At 37.3% G+C, this 23,096-nt stretch overlaps 1 protein-coding gene across 3 annotated transcripts in view; it reads left to right on the top strand.

Annotated features, from left to right (window-relative positions):
• DGKH (diacylglycerol kinase eta) overlaps positions 1-23,096 on the top strand; it is a gene marked incomplete at its 5' end in the record, with an annotated part of 183,438 nt that overhangs the window by 108,075 nt on the left and 52,267 nt on the right. For 2 of the 3 annotated variants that reach the window (XM_079903027.1, XM_079903028.1), the window contains 8 exons: positions 437-543; positions 1,240-1,365; positions 4,857-4,959; positions 6,083-6,242; positions 8,064-8,172; positions 8,290-8,429; positions 11,943-12,027; positions 18,707-18,792. In XM_079903027.1, the coding sequence (XP_079759153.1) occupies positions 437-543; positions 1,240-1,365; positions 4,857-4,959; positions 6,083-6,242; positions 8,064-8,172; positions 8,290-8,429; positions 11,943-12,027; positions 18,707-18,792 (916 nt within the window). The remainder of the gene's footprint in view (positions 1-436; positions 544-1,239; positions 1,366-4,856; positions 4,960-6,082; positions 6,243-8,063; positions 8,173-8,289; positions 8,430-11,942; positions 12,028-18,706; positions 18,793-23,096) is intronic. The other variant, XM_079903029.1, reaches the window with a different exon arrangement.

Genomic DNA, 23,096 nt, shown 5'->3' with positions numbered 1-23,096 from the left:
AAATATCAGAAGTGTGCACAGCTTGTTGCATTTTCACAAATTAAACGCATTCATGTAGCCAGCACCCAGACTTAGAAACTGACTGTTACCAGCCCTCCTGTATTACTGAATTTTATTTTCTTCTGTTGTGTGTATGTTGTCTCCCTCCTCCTCAATAAGTTTTTTTTGCATTTATTTCCTTTCTTTTCTTCTTTTAGAGTAAGTGGAATCTCTTTAAGTAGCAATCTATAGCTTGATCAAAGTGTTTCATAAACACATAGCCATATTTGCTTTTTAGAATATCATTGAAGAGTAATAGAAGCTTTTACAAATATTGTTTTTCTTCTGCCCCCCGACCACTTTAAAATTTCATGCTGTGATTTCCTTTCATTGTTGGTCCAAAAGTGCATATTCATTTAGCAATGGTTCACTTTTTTTTTTTTTTTTTTTTTTTTAGTGTGTAAGTTCAAGGCTCATAAAAGGTGTGCAGTGAGAGCAACAAATAACTGCAAGTGGACGACCCTGGCCTCCATCGGGAAGGACATCATAGAGAACGAGGATGGGGTAAGCTCAGTACTGTCTCCCATCTCTCCCCGGCACCTCCACCTCCGCTCTTTTATTCTCCTCTCCTGTGGAAATTAAGTGGGAGCGTCTATTAGTTCAGTTACGACAGAGGGTTCAGGGGAAGTGTTTATTATTATGATTAGATGGAAGGTTTTGGTCGATTGTGACTTTTTATTTTCAATCCAGTTCTTTGCAGCTTCCTTCAGCTCTTAAGTTTCAAGGGGAATGTTGTGTAAGGGCTTAGGAGTGGTTGCTGTGCTGGGCTGGTGCTCTGGACCCTAATCTGGCCAACTAAGTTGTTCTTTAAGGCTCAGCTCAGCCGTTTACTCAGATGTTCACTCCTGAGACTTTGGGGCCTCCTCTCAGTGGTGCCCCCCACCTTCAAAACCTTGACTGCCTTGCATGTGAATCGCTGATAACACTTCGTGGTCACTTTATGATATTCTCTCTATGTGCCTTTCTCCTCAGCGAGACTGCAAATCCTGCAGGGCAGGGGTTTAGTCTTACTTATCTTTATATCTCTACAGTGCTCAGGGCATAATAGATGCTCAATAAATGTGGGGGAAATGAACGTATGCCACGAATGATACATGGTGCTGATTCCATAGAGTAAGAAATCATTGTATCTCTTCCCTTGGCTAAGAATGATGTCCTCCATGGTCTTTAATTTGACTGCCCTTTCTTCCTGCTGCACAGCTGGCTATGCCCCACCAGTGGCTCGAGGGTAACTTGCCCGTGAGTGCCAAGTGTGCTGTCTGTGAAAAAACGTGTGGCAGCGTTCTCCGTCTTCAAGACTGGAGATGCCTTTGGTGTAAAACGATGGTGAGAGTTTTATAATTATTTTCCATTTAAAATGTTTCTTTCTGTACCTTTTCCATCTGTGTGATTTAGAGACAAAGCTAAGAATTTATGACAGAGCAGAGCCTGGTAGTACACGCACCCGTTTGTAAGGTTCATCTTTTTCAAGATGCGTTCCTTCCACTCTGGTTACTTTTGCAAATGCCCTTTTTGTGACACCTACTCTTGTCCCTTTGTGTGAGGACCTCTTTCCCACAGTTTTATTGTTTTTCATCGAGCTTTAGCCACCCTTAAGTGGTTTGCTGTTTTCAGCCTGTTTTACTACCTGTTGTCCGCAGAAAGCCACCAAATTTTGATTAACAGGCCAAGTGTAAGTTTGCTACAATCCCGTGTGTGTTCTCCGAGAGAAAGAAGCCGAGTTCAGTAGGCTGTGCACTGATATAATTTAGGTTATATACATTCATGTTATATAAATAAGTAAATATTTTAAAACTTCTTTGCATGTGCAAGAAAGTGGTGAGAAGCAGACACAGCGTAACGTGGAGCCAACGGCAAGCAAGGGTCCCATCTCTGCCAGACTGTGAGGACTGGGCCTCCACCCTGCAGGAGGGCAGTCGGTGCAGGAACTCAGAGGGTGGCCTCACGCCCCTCAGAGGGTGACCTCACGCCCCTCAGAGGGTGACCTCACGCCCCTCAGAGGGTGATGTGGGGCTAAAAGACAGCAGGACGAGGAGGCAGTGAGTGCTCACCTGAGCGCCGGGTGATGCTGTCTGATTACGATGCTGATTAACTTGCTTTGGGGCAGAGTTGTTTGGTCGTGTTTTGAGTCTTGGAAGTCAGCCCCTCTCCCCCCAACAAAAAGACGGAAAACCATTGCTTTTAATAAGCACGGTGAAGATGAGCAAATGCAAGAGATGTGCGTGTGATATGTTGATTTCATAATCAATGCGATTGAGTCCATAGGCCACAGAGAAAAAGAAGTCCTATAATTTTTTAGTCAGGCCTGATAGACAATCTTGTGTTTCTTTTTTGTTTTTAATTTTTTTTGGCCGCGCTGCCCGGCACGCGGGATCTTAGTTCTCCACCAGGGGTGGAACCCATGCCCCCTGCAGTGGAAGTGAGGAGTCTTAACCACTGGACCGCCAAGGTAGTCCCCTCTTTTTCATTTTTGAATCGAACATGATTTTCTTCATCCCCATGCTTTTGTTATTCTTCATCGATTGCCTCTTTTATTGACATAGATGTTACTTTTTATTTCTTTTATCCCATTTAATATAATATGCAGACTATATTAGATACCCCTCTTTGGAGTTTTGGTGCAACCCTAACCCTGAAAACCCCCTTCTGCTGTTCCTTATTTTAAAGGAGTGCTCACGTAAACAGGATTTTAAATCAAGATTCCATCCCAACTAAGATTTCTTTTTTGGGGGGACAACCACTGATGTATGCATCTACCACTATTTTTATTAGTCTGCATTTACTGAAGTCTATTTCTCTACTTCTGGAACTTCAGCTGTTCTTTTCTAATTTTTTGAAAAGCAAGCAGGTCATCTGTGTGATGAATTATTTTAGAAAGGTTTTGTGTAAGTTGTCTTCTCCTGCAATATATAGGTCGCTACTTGTGTTTAGTCAGTAGTTGTCTTTTTCTATTGTAGTTGATTTACAATGTTGTGTGAGTTTCAGGTGTACAGCACAGTGACTCAGTTATACCTACATATATATGTTTATGTATTCTTTTTCAGATTCTTTCCCTTTATAGGTTATTACAAAATATTGAGTATAGTTCCCTGTGCTATATAGTAGGTCCTTGTTGGTTATCTATTTGATATATCATAGTGTGTATATGTTAATCCCACACTCCTAATTTATTCCACAGACATAGCAAACAAACTTATGGTAACCAGAAGGGAAAGCGGGGGAGGGGTAAATTAGTCAGCAGTTTTTAAACTTTATGAAGTTTAACAGTAGGAGTTAGAAAAGCAGTAGGAGTTAAATTAGGTTTTTTACTTGCTTGTTCTACTCTCTGCCACATTTTAAAAATTTCACAAATGGGACAGAAGTATTATTATAGACTGTAGAAGGGATGATTCTGGAATGTCTTTCCTCTTTTTTCCTGGCAAACTTAAATATCACCTTTGCATGAAATCATTCCATGTGTCAGTTAGACATGCAGGTTTCTGGGCCGCCATCACTTTTGTTGCATGCCTCTTAATCTTGTACTTCCTATACACTATCATTTATCCATTATGATACTTTGATGCCTTTAAAATATGAGTTTCTAAGAGCAAAACATCTAGTGTCTAAACATAGTCACCTGGTTCAAAACAAAACAAAACCATAGTTCCACAATCCTAATAATTCTTAATTTTTCCAGCTGTTGTCCAATCTCTGGGCATAGTTTTACCTTTTCTGTAAAAATAGTGAAGATACAATTTTATCTCTGCTTTTCTCATTTAACATTGTTGTAATCATAGAGCAAAATACCCTATGATTCTCATACGTCTTAAATTCCTTTTAAAACTATCTGTGCCTACTCATTTTTCTAAAATCCATTTGGATTGTTAATGATTATAAGTCATAACAGGAAATGGTCCAAAATTAGGTCATCAGCAGAACAAGAATCGCTATTAAATTTCAATTATTTTCTCAAAAGTTTTGATAAATACATGTTTAATTGATATGCCAGTTTTCTAAAAGGACTAATGAAATAAAGTCTTATTAAATAAGTGCTTTAGGAAGTGCCTGCTCTTACTAATGAAACATTTAAAGGCTCTCTAGCTGAGTACATAAATTATTCTAAATTGCCTGGGTCCTACTTGATACGTTTGCCCTGCTTGCGTGACCTTGAAACTTTTTGTTCTATAGAGTTAACACACTTGCTGAGTGCCTGTGATGTGTATCATTTTCCAAGATGAGGGGGCAATAATAGGACCTTTTCCTTTTCCTTACAGAGCCAGAAGTCTAGCTGAGAACATAGGCACGGATGTACTTATAAGTATAATAACATGACAATATTATAAAAGATGTGTGAATAGAAAGTTATAGATCACTGCAGAAAGAGCAGACACATGACAGATTGTATTAATCTTCATTAAATTCTGTAAGAATTTTATAAGGTAGATGTCTTCATCATTTCCTATGGACAATTATATTGACACTCACTGGTTCGCTTCCCTTCTTCCTTCCCTCCTCCTCCCTTCCTTCCTCCCTTCCTCTGCACTTCTTCCTCTTCTCTTCCACTCTCCTTCCCTTCACCAGGCATTTATTGACTACATACTACTTGCCTGAGACAATCATGAAAACAGGCTGTACAGACCACATCAAATTCCCATCTCTAAAATGATTAGGCCATTCCTTAGAAGTATAAATATTGTGACATTAAAGTAATTTATGAATTACTGAACATTTGGGGATGCACTTGATCTTCATTTACCAGTTCCTTAGATATAATTTATACCATAATAAAACATTGATGTGTTTTTATGATTCCTGAAGGTTTATTTCATTGTTGTTAGGTACACACTGCCTGCAAAGATTTATATCATCCTATATGTCCACTTGGCCAATGTAGAGTATCTGTCATACCTCCAATTGCACTGAACAGCACCGATTCTGATGGTATGTAGCAGTAGTGTAAGTATGTATATTCCTGGTATATCAAATGTTGATATGTACGTCTATTTTCCTAGAATAAATAGAACTGTAATTGGTTATTCTGGTTAGTTTTTAATATAATAATTCCATTTCAATTGCAGAACAGTACATTTAATTTATAAAAGAACGTTTTAAAATTAAGGTGTAAAAACATAACTATTAACACAGTGGTGAAATTACAGTGTATAAGATTTACATTTCAGCAAATAAAATAAGATTGTTATTCTGTAACAAAATGCAATATGAAAAGATTAATTTTTTATAAGCAATTTTTCCCCCTCCGTAATTGAAGCTGCCCGTTAGCATAGCTCTTATTGAAATGTGTTTTCTTACCATTTCATTGTAGGAATTTATACTCCTATAAATTCATTCACTTTTTCTGGAATTTTACAACTTAATTGTACGTACTGAAGAACCTGTTTACAGCACTGGTTTTGGAATAGCATACTAATAACTTCCTTGTAAGCAAACCATATTACAAAAGGCTTTTACCATGAACTCTTATCAATGTTTTGCATCGATAAAGTGCCTTATGCTTTTCAAACTTTTTATGTAAATGATGCCAGAGGATATCATAGATATTATAAGCTGCAGAAAATATGATTTGTTAACCTGTGTTATTAACAGCCCCCCAACCAAACCCTGATATATCAAAGTTCTGTTATTTATTATAAAATTTAAAAATATTTTCTTAGGCCTTATCAAGGAGGAGTTAAATGTAATGCCGAAAATGAACATGAATCCGTTAACAATTGTGAATTTATAGACTATGATTGGTTTCTCTTAATAATTAAGTGTTGTTAAGGCAGGTGGTAGATCTCAATTTATCTATGATTAATACTTTTACCATCTTTGGTATGATTTTTCATTATAGTGCACATTTTAAAAGATAAGTTCTATGGTCTTAGTGTGTAAATAATAAACCTGTCTCCTTTTGGGGGCGCTAAATGATAACATTGTTAAAGTAATAAACAAGGTTCTTTATTTATGAATTTATCTTTTTTCCTCTGAAGTTTTTTTAAGAGTTTAAAAAGAGAAAGCTGTACGTATTGATCTTGTGCTGTGTTTTGTTTCTTTTTTTTAACAGGTTTCTGTAGAGCAACATTTTCATTCTGTGTTAGTCCTCTATTGGTTTTTGTCAATTCTAAGAGTGGAGATAATCAGGGAGTAAAGTTTCTTCGCCGATTTAAACAGTTACTAAATCCAGCTCAGGTGTTTGATTTGATGAATGGCGGTCCTCATTTAGGGTAATTGATTATTGATAAATCTCGTTTGAATGATATGTAGCACTGAGCACGAAATACACTTGGTTTTTCAGCTGATGAAAATTGCAGATTCATCTAGACATCTCTGTGTTGATCTTCTGACATCTCCCTTTTTTTAAAGTTCTGATTATAAATTTTAACATAAACTTTTTGATATTTATATATCTTTCTTGGGTGCTGAAAGTTCTAAAGTTTGTTTAGAAAATGTTTCAGAATATATCCTACATCAAACAGTTCTGTTTGCTTAGCTCTACAAAGTAGATCAACTTGTGTAAATATAGAAATACAAAAAATAACTTGAGAAAATGATTTGCATGGGAGGGTAGTACTGAGTTGCATATAATACAAATAATCAATTATTTAACCAAAGCACAGATACTGTTGTGGGCCTCAAGGACAGGCCCTCAAGGATTTCAGACTCAGTTCCCATACATGACAAATAAGTACTTTTGTTCATTGTTCATTTCAAACTTTCTGGAATGTCGTATAACCTAAAATCTGGGGGGAAAAGCTTAAATATATTTTCAAGAGGGAAAATATGCCTTGAGGCACTTTGAATACATTTTGTGCCTCAATTTGAATCATATATATACAGTGTATATATATATGATTTTTGTTGAAGAGGCGATATTGTGTCATCTGACCCAAGAGCCTGTGATCTCCTTATAATTTACTTACGCCAACTCGGCTTTTCTCTTGGGTTCCACTGTCACCTTAAATCATAAACACAGAAGTAGAAATGAAGATTTGAGATACCAGTTCCTGAGAAGGCCTTTGTGTTTTGTGATTTAGCACTCTCCTATCTTCTCTGTGTCTCTCCTCAGTCTCTCTTTGTGCCTCTTTTCACTGTGTCCTTTCAGGGTCTTCCTTCTCGTTTCCATTGCCTTTTTCTTGCTGTCTCAAGCCCTTCTGGTCCCATGAGTGTTGGTCTTCTTCATTTGAACCCAGCTCTTTCCTTATGTGCTCGTACCTCCCTTCCTTTCTCCTGCATGTGTCCTGGCACTTCCTCATCTAGCCTCTCTCCTCACCTTTGTCTCTCCCATTGCTGGTTAGCTTTGTCCCCCTTTCTAGCATATCCGTTTTATAATCCTCGATGGTTCCAATATCTTATATTTTTGACATTTATTTTTTCTACCCATCCTCTAAAATTCTAAGCAACTCCCTTTGTGAAACTTCTCGAGATTGTCTCCATATTTTTTTCGATTTTCCACAGTGCTTGAGGTGTACAAAGGTACATTCTCAGGGTGAAATGTGTCAAAATTTGAGATGAAGGAAGACAGAAGTAGAAAGATTGACCTGAGAATAGGAAAAGAGGAAGCAAAACAGCTACAGGGAGTATGGCAGGGGTACATTGGCAAGGTTTGGTGGGTCTCTTGAGGAACTGCCCCTGTGCCACTCAGGAGCACCAGTGCCCTAGATTCTTCTCCCTAGTTTGTAATATGCTACTCATGGAAATAACATATCCTTGTGAAGTAAAGAGAAAAGTCAGTACTCTTACCATCTCCTATCGCTTACCTTTCATTCTCTTTCCTGGGTTCTGCTTCTTTTTTGTTTTCTCATTTCTCACTCCCTTCTTTTCCTAATTTTATCTCCGTTTCTACTTATAATCTCCTTTCCGCTTTATGATTAAGACATTTTCTTGAGTTACACATTGCACTCAAATTGATTTTTATAGTATAATTCGTATGTAAGAGTTCCTATATTTAATCTGAACATGAATACCAATAACTAACAGAATGACAAAGAATTGGGGAACGTGATTTTTATTTACTTACACTAAAGTAAAATACTTTTTTCTTTCAGTTTAAGATTATTCCAGAAGTTTGACAATTTCCGGATTCTTGTTTGTGGAGGAGATGGAAGTGTAGGTTGGGTTTTGTCAGAAATTGATAAGCTCAACTTGAATAAACAGGCAAGTGGTCATTCCTTTCACTGCTAGTTATCCTAACCTGCTGACCAGTGATGTACAGAAATGTCAGAGTCCCTATGTGTCAACTTGTCTGAGGTCTCCTGTGGGGCTGTCTTTCAGTGTCAGCTGGGAGTACTGCCTCTGGGTACAGGAAATGACCTTGCCCGGGTTCTTGGCTGGGGAGGCTCATACGATGACGACACCCAACTTCCTCAGATACTTGAGAAGCTGGAACGAGCCAGCACCAAAATGTTGGACAGGTAATAACAAATTCTCTTCTAAAATTGTACTGACGGTAACCCCTGACGGGGGTCCACCCCTGAGGTCTAGAACAGAGCCTGGCACAGAATAGACACTCAATAAATATGTTTTTTTGAGTGAATGAATGAATTGTAAAAAAAAAAAAAAAATGAGGAAACTAGTTTAATGAATCCATTATTATTATTATTATTATTATTATTTTTTGCGGTACACGGGCCTCTCACTGTTGTGGCCTCTCCTGTTGCGGAGCACAGGCTCCGGACGCGCAGGCCCAGCAGCCATGGCTCACAGGCCCAGCCACTCTGTGGCATGTGGGATCTTCCCGGACCGGGGCACGAACCCGTGTACCCTGCATCGGCAGGCGGACTCTCAACCACTGTGCCACCAGGGAAACCCTGAATCCATTATTTTAAAGATAATATAGAAGGCTATGTTGATACTAATTACTTTTAACTGCTATTTGGCTCAGAAAGCTTAAATAGTTAGTGGGGGGGCTTTTGATGAGTATAATAGGTATGGTCCCTTCATCTTCTGGTTTCATTAAAACTAAGAAAAACATGTAAACTTTAGATTTTTTAGAATATCTCTTCTTAATTATACACATTGAGAAGGAATTGAACCAACAAAATACTAAAAAACAATCTTTTCCCAGGGACAGGGAAGTGTTAGGAAGACAGATTCACATGAAGGAGCTATCACTGTTTTTATGTTATCCTCGACTGCCTCTCTTAACTGCTTTCTCTCTAAACGCCCCACATGTAAAAAAGCAATCGCAGTGTGTGTGCCCTGAGTATTATGCAGGAGGTGTTTAGAATTGGGGTACAGGGAGCAACCAGGGCTCAGTAACCTCCATCATAAGTGGGACACAAATGTCAAAATCTCATTATAAATTGGAGCTAGCATGAATCAAAACAACTTTGATAGGATTAGCCATCTGTGGTACTCTTCCCGAAAATAACGAAATCCCATCAGGGAGCCACCAATCTAAAATGTAATTACTCTAAAATAAGCTATAACCTAATTAATTGTAACCTTGCCTGACATAAGGTAATGTTGTAATGGCTGATTCTTTTGCTGACAGAAGATTTAGAAAGAAAGCTGGGCTGGCAAGCATTTGCCTGTGTTTGTCCCAAACCAGTCATGGAAGGGATCCCCCAGTAGTTTGGGAGCATAAAGTGGACTCAGTCTCCAGTCTTTAAAGAGCCTGGAGGTGATTTCCCAGATGACTGCCCAGTTCAGTGCTAACCAAACCCCACAAGGTATTTTAAATGGCTTTTTCTTGTAAATTTAAATACCGCTCTCCCCGCAACCTAGGAAATGCTGTGAGGCATTTCCTCTGCTCTGGGTGTGTGCTTTTCCCTTGTAAGTTATAAAAATTAATTTCTCCAGGTGGTTAGCAGAGAAACAACACCCCCTTGGTAAAATTCCTTAATACAGACCTGCAAAAAAACCCAAAAAACCACAAGAAAAAACAAATCAAAGGGGATTTAAAAAGCTAGGACTGTTGTTTAGAAACATAAGAATATTTTGTTTCAGTGCTTTCCTTACTAATTTAAGAATACCATTTGTAAAGAAGAGGTGAAAAAATTGATGTTTAATAATATTCCACATCATATATGCTTTTTCATATATATTAATTTATTTGACCCTCAAAACAACACTGGCTAAGAAAAGCGTTGTTATGACTGTTTTACAAAGATGAAAATTGAGTCTTGCGGAGACAGTGGAGTAACAATGAATAGTATTTTTTGTCTGCCTGGCACTTCTAGTTGCTTTACTTGATAGAGTATCATCTCCTTTAATCCTCACTGTACATTTAGAAATGGCTAATATCATTATCATACCATCTCACAGGTGAAAAGGCTCAGGAGGTTTTTATATTAGCAGTGTCACATAGCTAATAAGTGGTTGAACTGGCTGTCTGCAATGAAATCCAGACTCTACTTCCCAGGGGCTTTCAACACTGCACTCTCTGTTTAATGCACATACTCACCAAATGGGTCTGTAACTTCTGCTTTCAACTCTGCTTAGCTGGTACCAATAAGCATCCCTTCCTGACTTGTGCTGCCACTTTCTCCTATTTCATCAGCTCCAATCATTGCCTATAAAGGGAGGAGGTATAGCATGGAAGGTGCAAGGACATGTGGGTGGATTTCTTTCCCAATTCTTTAACCATCCTTTGACCAGAGAAGTATTGCCAGATATACGGAACTGGACTTTCATGTTTCCAATTGTGATTTTCCCTATTTGAAAGTTTACAAAGTTTAATTATTTTATTTGTTGCTTGTATTACATCTGTTACTGCACTAGAATACAAGCTTTATTAGAAAAGTCTTATTCAATTTTGTATTTCCAGACTGACCCTGGAATACTGTCACTTTGAGACGTTCAGTACATACCTGTTGCCTGGATGAATGAAGGGATGGATGACTTTTTGTGCTCAAATGTGTATTTACACTATTCATGTCAAGAGTTGAATAGTAGCTATACACATCTATTTCATTTATACATCCTAACATATAACCTGTGTCTTTTGGGGAATTCTCTCAGAATTTGAATTTTTATGCAAAGACTTATTAGTCTGAATGATACACTAGGCTCTCTTTACATACTGATGCTAATCTTGGGATTTTCCTCTAGGTTCTATCACTGGCATCCACTGTGATATGCTTTTCTTAAAATCCATGTGTTACAGTACCGCTCTTATTATGCTTTGTGTCTTTGAAAGACCTTTTATTTCACATCCTGTTACTGACAACAATAATGTCCCTACCCAATTGTTCTTCCCAAATTTTGAAATTAGTTTAGATAGAAGACTGGATTTATCTGGAGTTGATTGCTTTTCTCTAACACCAAATGATTCAATGTTTGGTTTGAAATTAATATTTACAGCTAATTGAAATAAAGTTGCCTCAATTAAGTATTATTTCTATTAATTTTTTCCTCTCAATCCCATGCTTACTTTCTTAATGTAAGAAGGACTATTTATCTAATTTTCATAATTTTCATTTCATGTCTGTATAAGCTGACTTGGCAAGACAGATTGTTACGTGCAGAATGATTTATTTTTCGTAGGTACTACGCGTTTGTTTAATCTAGGACATGTTTTAGAATTTGGGGCTGTGACCCATTAGCAACTTGTATAATCTAGTTAGAAATTGCAGTGAGCATTATTTAAAAAGTGAAACAGAAAGGAATAGAAAAGTCAGAATGCTTTGCACCTAGTGAAGAGGAGAGGTCTTGTTACATATCTACATTTCTTACTGTGGGCCATAGCCTTCAGATGTTTGGAAGTCACCAATCAGAGAATTGGTAAGATATGGAAATCATAAATTATGAATTCAGCATTTTATGAGATTATCAAAAGTCCATCTCTTCCCATATTTGGTTATTTTAGACACAGCAAACCATAGTTCATGTATATATGTGCATCTGTGTGTATGTGAGGTAAGAACAAAGTCAGTTTATTAAATTTTAAAGGAATTTTAGACCAAGGATTTTTCTCCCTTCAGGTGGAGTATAATGACCTATGAACTCAAATTGCCAGCAAAGGCTTCTCTACTTCCAGAACCTCCAGAAGCATCTGAAGAATTTTATGTAAGACTTTAACTCTTTATCTATTTGTCATTTGAAAACGGGGGTGAGTGTCTTGAACAATAAAAAACATATAAGATATGGTAGTATGTTCACTTAATGGTAATTTTTCTTGTTTGGGGTTTGGTCTCATTGACTGCTTCTGGTCTTCTCCTCCAGAGGAAAGAATCCTTACCATCTAGGTTAGTGTCCTTCCATGACAACCACCCTGGGCGTGTGAATTCAGCCACATCACTCGCCTTTGTGGGTCACATCTTCATGGACCTCAGCTGTTGAGGAGACCACAGTGTTGGGAGGATTAAAGGAGGTGATGAGTGTGTGGAAAGCACCAGGCGTGCAGGTTCCCTTGCTCCCACCCTAATAGTTCTCCCTGAATATTTCACCTGCCTATTTACTCGTACCAACCAGGCTCCAGGGAAGCCAGCTGATGCCAGGCTCCTGTTAGCTTTCACTCATCTTCTGCTTCACCCATGAGCACCTGTTTGAATATTAGATGTTCGCCCAGCTCCAGACACACATCAATGCTTACTCGTCACCAGAATATTGTATTCGAATTTCTCTCTTCCTGCTTTCCCTGCTGTGTTGAGGATGCATCAGGACAGGCCTCTAGGTTAAGTCTGTGGATCGAGATAAAACAAAGGAAGACAGTGCACTTCATTCCATCCCTGCTACAGACCATTAATAACTGCAGTTTTTAGACGTTCTTAAAGATTCAGCGTTCTGATTAAACCTCAAAGCACTGGAGATTTAAAACAACCTAATTTTCAAAGGATTATTCTCTGACTCACTAAGACCATTTGATCTATGATAGATTATTTTTCCCTCTAGGAAAATTCATCTGTTTATTTTACAGTTGAAATCTTTGTTTTGTCTTCAAGAAAATTAGGATCATGTCAAAACTAATGAAAGGAATGATAACTAGAAACATGGGCTATTCCTTAAAGAAGCTAACTGTATTTAAATTTTTTCCCTGATATAAAAGTAGCAAAAACTGCTTCTAAAAATTTTGGAAAATACAAAAATATATAAAAAAGACGGTAAAAATTTTATTTACAGTCCTGCCACCCAGAGGTAATTACTATGAAAGATTAATATATTTACTACTTTCTTTCCAGCAGCATTTTTGTTTATATTATTATTTTATTCAACTATAAACATGTTTTCATAGGAACCAATCTTCTTTCTTAATAGTATTTTTTAAATGTTATTAATTTTCTCTCCAAAGAGACAAAAGGGACATTATTTTGCTCTTCCTACTTCAAGATGTCCATTTCCTGGCATATAAGATAAAGTCAGACAATTTACTTTTATCATATATGTAGTCACTAAATATGAGGTACAATCGTAACTACATGGAAGAAAGCTCTTTTTTAGTGTAAAGGAGTTTTGAATGAAACTTCATGTATTTTGCTTTTTTATTAAAGTATTTCATAACAAAGAGATAGTGTGCCTTAAGATTACAGGTTAAATGAGTGTTCTTAGTCACTCTGACCTGTCACTGTGTGACTTCTTTGCCTTGAAAACTGAAATAAAAGTGAGCTAAATATTCCTTCTTCGTAGGCCCAATCTAATGTTCCAGCTTATATTTTTTAAGTAAAATATTTATTTTGGATTCCCTTATGCATGATTGTGAAATTACTGTTTTTTTCAATTTTCCCTAAAAGGCCACAAAATGTGGTCGATCTTCTTATTAACTGTTAGCATTCTGCTGGCGCCATAGAATTATAGAGCTTAAGGAATTATGACAGTTTTATTGATTAATTCCTTATGGCCATAATTAAGTAATTCTATTTGTTGTTGTACTTTTTGAACATTGTAAGAATAGTGATTCCATGATTTCCTTCAGTAACAATGATTCTATTGCTTAATGCTCAATATCAGAAAATGTATTGTTTACATTTAATGTAAAATCCCCATGCCATCAGGTTCTTCTCTCCTCTACCCCTTGGCGAATGAATATGCATCTCTCCATTGGCCTCATACTAGTTCACTCTGTTCTCACCTTAAGTCTCAGCTTAGGTATCACTCATTCCAGATGTCCACCACTCACTCCAAGTGGTCATCCCTCATCTCCCAAGTCCTACGTCTGTGTCTTTCTTCAGTAGTTCCACAGCCCCCTTCACCTTCCATCATCTTACTGCTATCACACTGTATGGATCAGGCAATGTATATTATTCACTCACCATTAATTATATTGTCACTCACCATTAATTATATTGTCATCTGGTACGATGACTAGCACAAAGTAGACAGTGAATTAAAAATTAGTATTGTTAGGGAATTCCCTGAAGGTCCAGTGGTTAGGACTTGGCACTTTTACTGCTGTGGCCTGCGTTCAATCCCTGGTCACGGAAATAAGATCCCACAGGCTGTGCAGCACGGCTTTAAAAAAAAAAAAGTCGTATTGTTAAATTTCTTTTAATCTAAATACCAAACTGTATTAGAACAATGGACATCTTGACATCAAAGCCCTCTGGCCTTATGTATTCCTTGGAAGCCAGATTCCTACTGCTTTCTTTTTGGATTAAAAGCTTTTTGATGCAGAGGTCATGTTTTTGGTCTCTTCTGTATCATTCCCCAATCATACAAGTCTAGTAAGTCTACAGATGCTTATTATCAATGCCAAGGTAATCAAAGAGAAGGTGTGAGCTGCTGTACCCCAGTCAACTCCCTGAAAACACAGGAGAGAATGGCCTCAAATTTCTGGAAATGAAAATCTTCTGATTAGTTTATTTCTAAATTTACTCTTACTGAATAATAAAACTTCTTTCCCCTCAATTCTGTCTGTTTTCTAGCTGCTTGGTAATGGCATGCTATGAAGTTGTAACTTTATGTTTTCTTTCATTCATTCAACAATATTAAGTGCCTGTTGGTACCTGGGACTGGAAATAAAAGACTTACCCTCTAGTTTCAATCAGCTTAGAGCTGTTTGCCAAGCTGTGTGCCAGGCACCTCAGTGAACTCAGAGGGCTACCATGAGATTCTTTTAAATTTCAAAGAAAACATTGTAATACTCAACATCTGTTGGACATCACAGAAACTACTAGCTTGAGGTAGTACACAGTTTAAATATTAGGTTGCACTACATTCCTTTTGATGACATTATGTTTTTGTGCAGCTGGATTTTCAGTAGCTGCTGTGATATAAAGCAAACTCCACACAAAAATTAGTGTTGAATAGGAAATGAGGGTATCACGGTCCAATCTGATTCTAAGGTTTGAGATGTATACAGGGCCCACAGGCTCACGACTAGTTATTTAAGAATGAAATGAGGTATTTCTTTTCTTTTAATTTATGTGTATTATTTTTTCAAATAGTTATTAAGTTGTCAGGACATAAATACTTATTAAGCTGTTTGGACTTAACTACTACTAAGTATTTCTTTTGGCCCAGGGGCACTGTGACGAAATTACTAAGACGCTAAGGATGCCTGAGCCCAGAAACTTTGGGAATCTCTGGTCTAGTGGGAGGGCCAAACAAGGAAATGACCAGCAATGTTTAAGTTATTTTCAGGGTATAATGATTGCACAGAAGAGCGGGTTCTTAGCCTGGTAAGTTCAGTGAAGTCTTTACAGAGGAGGTTGTACCTAAACTGGGTTTTCAGCACAACAAAAGAGAAGTAAGAATTAGCTAGTTGAAAAAGAGCATTACGCAGAGCTTGATAGTAAGGACCTTGGTACATCTGGGGCACTGCAAGTAATCCTGTAGAGTTAGAGCGTGTGGTGCAGGGGAAGGGTGTCAAAAGACAGGGCAGAGGAGAGGAAAGGAGGGTTCAGATCATGGAGAGTCTTACATGTTAGCTGAAGACTTTTGACTTTCTCTAGAAAACTTAGACATGTTAAGCTGGGTTGTGGCATGATCAGAGTTGTGCTTTAGAAAAAAAAATCACTCTGTTATGAAGTGGAGAATGGTTTGAAAAGGGGCAGGAGAGACAGAGGAAGCCCAACCAGGAGGCTGTTATAGTAATACACCTGATCAATTATGAAATTTATATTTGACAGATACAATTAGGCAAAGACCAAGACTTGCTTGGTCAGGGTGTGTGTGGGGGGTGTGATGGAATAAGCCCCAGAATCCCTACTTGTAACTTGTCTGCTCTTCATTAGCTGTGGTTCTTGGGCAAATCACTCACCTGAGCCTTAGGTCCCTTGGCTGTAAAACAGGACAATGAATAGAATAAATACATACAAAGTATTTAATCACAGTGCCTGGTACACAATAAAAAACGTCAACTGTTATTACTTTACCTTCCTAAGGCTGCTAAGTGACTACATAATAGCTTAATAAGTGGCATCAATAATTTTATCCCAGCTTCCCTGGTGGCGCAGTGGTTAAGAATCCGCCTGCCAATGCAGGGGACATGGGTTCGAGCCCTGGTCTGGGAAGATCCCACATGCCGCAGAGCAACTAAGCCCCTGCGCCACAACTACTGAGCTTGTGCTCTCAACTGGCGAAAGCCTGCGTGCAGCAACGAAGACCCAGCACGCTTATGTGCTATGACAGTCTACCCTGTAGGGAAAAGAAATAAAATCAATTTTTTGGAAGAGTATTTCCTTCCTTTGCTTTTTTTAAGAAGATACATTTTCATTTTTCTGATCTTAACTGTAAAGATGTGGTTTTTAATGTTTAGACCAGGGATCAGTAAGTAGATTTATCAGTCAATACAATATTGTGTGAAACTTTGAGGTTCCTCCCCTCTCCTCCTTTCTTTCAGGTAAAATTTCTTTTCCATATGTGCTCTGCCTTTGAAGGCAGTAAGATAGAAATTTAAATCAGTAGCACACTGGTTGCCATTGGTGGCAATGGCTGTAAAGCAGGACTGAGATTGCTTTGGGAAGAAGCTAGTCAGGAAGGCTTTAGAGGGGGACGGGTAATTGAATCTTCATTTGTGTGTGAATAAACTGATGCTGATTGGTAAAAAGCAATGAAAGGTTACCTGAGTCAGAAGAGCATTGGAGGCCAGCTTGAATAGAGCAGATAGTTTATAATGGACATTTTTGAGCTGTGTGACATGGAATAGAGTAGAGGCAAACATTTGGTGGAAGGCTCTGAATATGAGGCTGTTTAAATATTGTGCACATTTTTACGTATTAGGAAGATGTGTTCTTTCAACAGAATGTTAAAGTTTGAGTCAAATAGATCAGGGGATATGGGATTCCTTTAGCATTTTGATTATTTCGTTGAGAGAAATACTTATTTACATGATTGAATGACATGCATTCAGCATTTTAAAAACTTTTTATTGAATTACACATACAGAAAAGTGCACATATCATAAACATACAGCTTGGTAAGTTTCCAGAAACTAAATGAACGCATGTAATCAACACCCAGACACAAGGCAGCATTACCGGTACCCGCCCCCTGCCCCGTGTCCCCCTTTCTTTCATCACCCCACCTCCCACCCCAGTAACCACTATCTTAACTTTTAACAGCATAGGTTAATCTTGTCCGTTTTTGTACTTTATAAAATAGAATCATTTTGTATGTGTACACGCCTTCATTTCTGAATTCTTTCCCTAAATATTATGTCTGTGAGATCCATCTGTATTGTGACATAGTGGTACATCATGCATTCTCGTTGCCCTGTCGTATTCTGTTGCACGAATATACTACAGTTTTTTATCCATTCTACTATTGAATGGATGCTGCTGTGAACACTCTAGCACATGTCTTTTGGGAAAGCACACCTGCCTTTCTTTTGAGTATAAGCAGAAGCTGAATGGCTGAGTCCTACAGTGTTATGCATACGTTCTGCTTTAATAGATACTACCCAGCAGTTTTCCAGAGTGTTTGTATCAATTCGTGCCTCCACCGCAGTGTACGAGCATTCTGTTGCTCCACAACCTTGCCAGCACATGGCATTTTCCAGTCATTGCTGTTGTTTTCCTTTTAACTATTCTGCAGATATACAGGGGTGTTGCATTGTGGTTTTAGTTTCTATTTCCCTGATGGCTGATGAGATTGATCACCTTTTCATCTGCTTATGGACCACTTGTATATCTTCCTCTTTATTTATTTTTTTATTTATTTTTCATTTTTAAAATTTTATTTATTCATTTTTGGCTGCGTTGGGTCTTTATTGTGGTGCGCGGGCGTCTCATTGCGCTGGCTTCTCCTGTTGCAGGGCGTGGGCTCTAGGCGTGCGGGCTTCAGTAGTTGTGGCATGTGGGCTCAGTAGTTGCGGCACACAGGCTTAGTTGCTCCATAGCATGTGGGATCTTCCCAGACCAGGGCTCGAACCCATGTCCCCTGCATTGGCAGACGGATTCTTAACCACTGCGCCACCAGGGAAGCCCTATCTTCCTCTTTAATTTCTAGTCTTTTGCCAATTTTTATTAGATTGTCTTGCTTTTTTTGTACTGACTTGTAAGAGTTTTTTTTTAATATATATTCAGCTATTTGACATTAGTGAAATTTTTAATGGATTTTATGGATTTTTCTAAGAACATGAATTAAAGAATTCCAGAAACAAAGAGCCTTTCAGAGAAAGGAAATGTTTATCTATTTTGTATAATGACTCTTTCATATATATTATTTATTTCATTAAATCCATTTATATTTCATTACAGCCATTACCATGTGTCAGATGAGTCAAAATGGTCCCATTTTTGAAGCAGTAATAACTGAGTTGTATAAATGCCGGAAACAATAATACAGTGTGAGTTTTTTATTTTTTCAGATGACAATTTATGAAGACTCAGTTGCAGCTCATCTTACAAAAATCCTCAATTCTGATGAACATGCAGTGGTCATATCGTCTGCCAAGTGAGTTGTGGAGTTCAAGTCATGATATAGTTATATGGTGAAAATGAAAGGAAAGCTCTTTCCTACCACTTATGACATTTCTTCGTGATTTCCGCCCCCCAAAATATCTGTGAAGTAGGTTATAGAACTAGATATACTAAATTCGCACTGGTTTTTTAAAAGCCACCTTAGCATCTTATTTGCAGTGGAGTTTATTTAGAGGCTAGTTTTTTGAGGCTTAATTCGAAACATTTTTGTCAGAAAGGTACAGTGAATGTCTAGAATTTGATTAATCTAAGTTCTTATGTAAAGAAACATTTATGATTAATTATGATGTGGAAGACACATTTCCCTATAATTCATTATTTCCATAAACACTACTATTCAGAGATTGTTTACACCAGGAAAAGGAAAATAATAATGAGATTTTTCAAAATGACATTTCTCAGTATGTTTAAATGATGTAATTATATTTGAATTCAAAGTTATCAGATTTTAGTTAAGTTGATTCCATACATGGAGCCAAAGCTCCTTGATTTTATTATCCCGAATGTTGCCTGTCTGGCATTTAAGATTTAGTCTTGAAGCACCCTATACTGCTGTCATGAGAACTGGAAAGTCAAACTACAGGAAGGAGTGAAACCCACTGAAATTTTCAACTGACGAGCAAAAGTAACAGCATGCTTTAGGATTCAGGCTTAGCAAGGAAATATTACTGATATACAGAAAGAGGAGAGAAAGGGAAGGGAAAGAAAGGGAGTGGGGAAGTGATGGAGGGAAAAATACACAAACTTTACATGTTACATACTTAATTTGCAGAGAAGTCAAGGAAAGACAAAATAAATCACGAAAAACAAATTTGCTTGTGACCAAAGCACAGATGTAGTGACAGTTGCTTTTGGCGCCATAACCTTCAGCAACAGGAGATAGGACTGAGCAATAGGAAAAGAGTTAACAGCAAAAGGCAAGGGAAGCACACTGGTTGCCCAGATTAGTGGGCTCCAGATGCGCTTTATTTGATGGGCAGTGATGCTGATGGGTTTTTTGGTTGATGCCTCGATTGGGTGTTTTTTAATTAGTTAGATTGCTTTATGGTGAAATGTACAAATCTCTACTTTGTCCCAGGCCTTAGCACTCCCTATCGTCTTTCTCCTCTTGGGCCAAATTCACATACCAAAGTTACTTCCTCTGGTATTTCTTAAGTGACTTCTATGAGGAAGACATTTGCATTTGCCACCCTTGCCCTATGAGTCAAGTGCCTCTTTATGGGACATTTTAGAGGACGTGGCTAGAAAAGATTGAAAGTTGCAATGGAAACTTTTTAAAGGTATAACAAGTTATAGAATTATTCTTTAATACAGTTAAGTAAATATTTTATTTGGCCACCTTTCTTAGTTCAGATGTTAGCAAAGCTTTAATATTGGCTTTCGGGTGTTTGATTACTGCCTCTTTTACATTTTATGTGTTTTTTATTTTTATTTCTTTAAGATGATAATTGACTTATAACTGTCTTTTTTCAAATAAAATTTTATGCAGAATCCCAATATTAAAAAACTAAAATTTTATTTTGTTGGCATTAATACATTGGATAGGATTAAATTATTAGTTATTTAACAGAGAAATAAGCAATAAGGTTATAGGTGGCAGTCTTATGTTCTATGCAGTTTCCAATTATTTCTGTATCTTATGTTGGTTACATGGTCGTAAGGATGCCATTTTTATTTAATTGAAGACAATTTCCTTACGACCATGTAACCAACATGAAATACAGAAATAACTGGAAACTGCATTAAATGTAGTACGAGATTTGCACAAAAAATAGTGAATTCTAAAGTAAAAGCTCTTGTATGCCTAACAGTTATTTTAAAATGTTAAAATCTTATATTCTATATTTTAAAATGTTAAAAAATTATATTCTAAATGAAATTTTAATCAAGCTTTCATGAAATCCTTGAAATATTTCTGAAAAACAGCTTGAAAACCACTGACATCAGTCACAGTGCTGTACTATGTCAGTCTGAGGCCCTAGATGAGATTCAACCATTTGCTGGCTTCGTGACCTATGCCTGTTTTATCAAGTGTAAGAATGGAAAGAATGCCTGTCCTTCCTGCCTCGTGGAACTGTTAGGGGAATTCACTTGAGTAATGAAATAAAATGAGAGCTTATAAACTACAGAGTGCTGTATTAAATGATGGTATCATCACCTCATGTTTTACCCAACTGCATTTCACAGTTTTTCCTTGACCTCCGCCTGGCTCCTTGTCTAGGCTCTACTCTTAGCATGACTTTGGATTCCTCCCTGACTAGCTCATTTGCCTTTAAGCAGATTCTGTTACAACCTTGGTCCCCTCTTGTCACTTGTCTGAACTCCCAGGCCCACCCAGATGCCTGAACTGTAAAACAGCATATTAAAATTCTGGGGGATTTGCCATAAAGAGGTTCAAGAGAGAAAAGAGAGGACAATGTGTAATAACTTTGTACCAGTGAAATAGTATATTTTTACTTTGACTTTTGTTATGGATTTTTTTCAAATATGCAAAAAAGTAGAGACACTAGTGTAATGATTTCCCACCATACCCATCACTCAGCTTCAGTATTTATCAACATTTTGTCATCTACTCCCCACTTTCTCTTGCTGGAGTATCTCTAAGCAAATCCCAGAAGTCATTTTATTCCACCTTCAGTATGTATATCCAATAATCTTTTTAAAAAGTCTAATAAAATTAATAATAATTACTCAACCTATATTCCATTTCCCCTAATTTTCTTGAAGGTTTTTTTAGACAATTGATTCGTTCAAATCAAAATCCAAACAGGGCATGTATTGCATTTGGGTTTTATGTCTCTAAGACTTAGAAAATCTATAATAGTTCTCCCTACTTTTAAAAAACTGTGTTATTTGAGGCACGACATATACACAGTAAAGTACTCAAATCATAAAGGTACAACTTTATTAGTGATTAGAAAAAGATCACACACACACACATTTACATCTACATTCTTTTAACTACCACCTAGATAAAATAAAGAATTCCCTTCTTTTGTTAATGCCATTTACTTGTTGAATGATACATTAAGGCAGAAGGTTTTAACTAAATCTCTTGTGTATGTTTATATTTGTTTCATAAAATAGTAATTCCCAGTAGCTTAAGCTATTTTTAACCATGTTAAAATGTTGAAAATGCTGATGGAAAAGCTGTATTTCATCAGCATAGCTAATAAGTAGGTTAACTAATGTAGTTCATCAACATAAAGTCAACATTTCCTTGACTTTGTAATTTTGTCAGTTCAGTAATGGTAACATGAGTTATCTTCTGAGATTCAGAAGGACTAATTAGTCATTATAGATGTGATTTATTAATAAAAATAAAAAACAAGTTATTAAGTAAATGCAATTTATTCTGTAGACAAAAATTCTCAGGGACTTCACTGGTGGTCCAGTGGTTAAGAATCCACCTTCCAATACAGGGGACATGGGTTTGATCCCTGGTCGGGAAACTAAGATCCCACATGCTGCGGGGCAACTAAGCCCATGCACTGCAACTACTGAGCCCTTGTGCCTCAACTAGAGGACCCACATGCCACAAACTGCAGAGCCCATGCGCTCGGGAGCCTGCGCGCCACAACTACAGAGCCTACAGTGCTCTGGAGCCTGCGTGCCACAACTAGAGAGCCTGCACACTGCAACTAAGACCTGATGCACCAAAAAAAAATAATAAATAAATAAACACTTTAAAAAAAACCTCTCAGAAAATGGGAACATTAGCAGGAAAAAATAATAAAATTGGAACCATTGTCATAGAACCATAGAATTTTAGATATAGGATCTATCTTAGAGATAATTTAGGCAAACGCCCTCACTGAATAGATGAGGTAAGATATGTAGTTAGAATCTTTCCTCAGAGCACATAGATAGCTAGGGGTTTTAATATATTATGCATTGATGTTTGTAAATTACCTTTAATTTCTGATTGGAACTTTTAAATATCAGATTAAAAATGAAGTTTTCAGGTACTGACTACCAACTTGTGGTTCTGTTTGGGCACCATTGCCGTATTTTTCTTAGTGTAGCATTTGCATGTTTTATTGTCATTTACCCCTATTAAAAATAAGTGGAAAACTGATAAATGAAGATGCTGTTACCAGTGATAAGTATAGATCCCATATATAACATAATTAAGATGATAGTGGAAATCATAAAGCATGCTAGCTGTGTGGACTGTTGTTAGCTTCAACTGAATAATTTGACCACGTTCAGCTTGGAAGAGAGAGAACAAAACTAAAGAAGTACAGTGCTGGCTATACCTCATCAAAATGATAACTA

This window comes from Stenella coeruleoalba (assembly GCF_951394435.1).
Source record: "Stenella coeruleoalba genome assembly, chromosome: 18".
Taxonomy (NCBI): domain Eukaryota; kingdom Metazoa; phylum Chordata; class Mammalia; order Artiodactyla; family Delphinidae; genus Stenella; species Stenella coeruleoalba.
This window is presented reverse-complemented; position numbering and strand designations above follow the sequence as displayed.